The sequence below is a fragment of the Corylus avellana genome, chromosome ca3, assembly GCF_901000735.1.
Source record: "Corylus avellana chromosome ca3, CavTom2PMs-1.0".
Lineage (NCBI taxonomy): Eukaryota > Viridiplantae > Streptophyta > Magnoliopsida > Fagales > Betulaceae > Corylus > Corylus avellana.
In genome coordinates, this window is record NC_081543.1 from 22,144,486 (window position 1) to 22,146,172 (window position 1,687).

General features: G+C 41.6%; 1 protein-coding gene across 1 annotated transcript; it reads right to left on the reverse strand.

Moving 5' to 3' along the window:
* Nucleotides 1–309: 309 nt before the first annotated feature.
* LOC132175491 (probable calcium-binding protein CML13) lies at nt 310–1,141 on the reverse strand. Its single transcript, XM_059587455.1, has one exon. The coding sequence runs from the start codon at nt 1,036–1,038 to the stop codon at nt 595–597; it is 444 nt and encodes a 147-aa protein (XP_059443438.1). The 5' UTR covers nt 1,039–1,141; the 3' UTR covers nt 310–594.
* Between the last annotated feature and the right edge of the window lie 546 nt (nt 1,142–1,687).

The window sequence follows — 1,687 nt, forward strand, 5'->3', positions numbered from 1 at the left end:
TATTCCTCTCAAAATTGAGGAATAACTATTCTTATCTATTCCTCTAAATTTTGAGAGAAATAGCTATTCCATAGCGAGCCATAGAAATGGTTATTCCTCTCAATTTAAGGAATAGTCATTCTCTCATGGGCTATGAGAATAGCTATTCCAAGGCTATTTCATTCAACGTTCTTCTATTTTCAATAAAAACTATTCATTTCTCAAATAGAATAGCAAATTGGGTAGCAACCTAAGAAAACACAATGTACCAAAGAAACAAATGGCTATCCATCATCTCATCAACTTGTCAAAACGTCGATACACAACAACAAAACAAGTGCCAAATCTAATCATAAAGACATTACCAAATTTTCCAAGGCACACAATATTCTCATACAAACTTAAACAAGCAAAATCCAGAATAAGAAACCCTGAAGACCAAAGTTTCCATACACATTATAAACAAACACAAAACGAAATTAGCATTACTTCAAAGAAAAAAAAAAGAAATCCAAACAAACCCTAATTCCAAAATACCAAACGAAGAACAAACGTAACAGAAATCGAATCCCAGGAAACATTTCCGTAAAACACAAACTCGATTCCACCGTCGCGTCACTTGGCAACCATCCGGGCGATGAAATCTTCGTACCGGATCCTCCCGTCGGACCCGACCTCCACCTCCCGGATCCACTCGTCGAACTCGGAGGGCTCGAGCTTCTCGCCTATGCTGGTGAGGATATGCCGGAGCTCCGATACCGAGACGTAGCCGGTGGAGTCCTTGTCGAGGACCTTGAACGCGTCGCGGAGCTGGCGATCGAAGGGCTCGGCCTTCATGTGCTTGGCCATGAGGTCCAGGAAGCGAGGGAAGTCAAATGGAGCCGTGAGGTTCTCCTCGGTGACGATGGATTTGAGCTGGGCCTGGGTCGGGTTGCCTCCGAGAGACCGCATTAGGATCCCCAGTTCGGAAGGGGCGATCCGGCCGTCACCGTCGGTGTCGAAGAGCGTGAAGGCCTCCTTCATGGACGACACCTGGTCATCGCTTAGATCCTTGCCCATTTTTCGGGTCGGGTTTGTTTCTCGCTCCAGAAATTTTTGCTTTCTCTCCTCTCTATTGCTGTCGGAGATGAGAAATGGTGGAAGCACGTTATTTGGTTTCGGTTTTTTGTGTCTCTTGCGCTTTTGAAATGGAAAATGGAAAAGTTGGGGTGAGAACGACGTCGTTTCAAGGATAGACAATTTCTTTTTTTTTTTGTGTGATTTTTGCTGGGAGAGAGAACTTCGAAAGTGAATTATTGAGTAAATTTTCTCAAATCAAAATAATTTTTTTGAAATTAAATAATTTATAATTTATCAAATTTTTTTATTATATTTTTTATTTAAAATGTTAGTTGGTATGAAAAATAAACTATTTTAAAAAAATTCCTTATTTTGATCCTTATTTTTTTAGAGCTCCTACTATGCGGTCGGTGCATAAATGACAACTTTTACGGCACCCAATACATATTTGACACATAAGGGAAGCACAGCTTATGGAATACGATCGAAAACACGAGATTTCTGCTTCATCCCACGCGAGTCTCTGCCTTTCTTCTTCATCTTCCATCACTGCCGATGGGATTTCTTCTTCAGACCCACTATTTCCTCTTCCACTTTTTTTCTTTTTCTCTCTTTCCTCTTCCCTCTCCCCCTCACCGACGGCTGGCCA

What these genes read in the sequence shown, in the direction of transcription:
- LOC132175491 (XM_059587455.1), bottom strand. Translation starts at nt 1,038, where the DNA reads ATGGGCAAGGATCTAAGCGATGACCAGGTGTCGTCCATGAAGGAGGCC.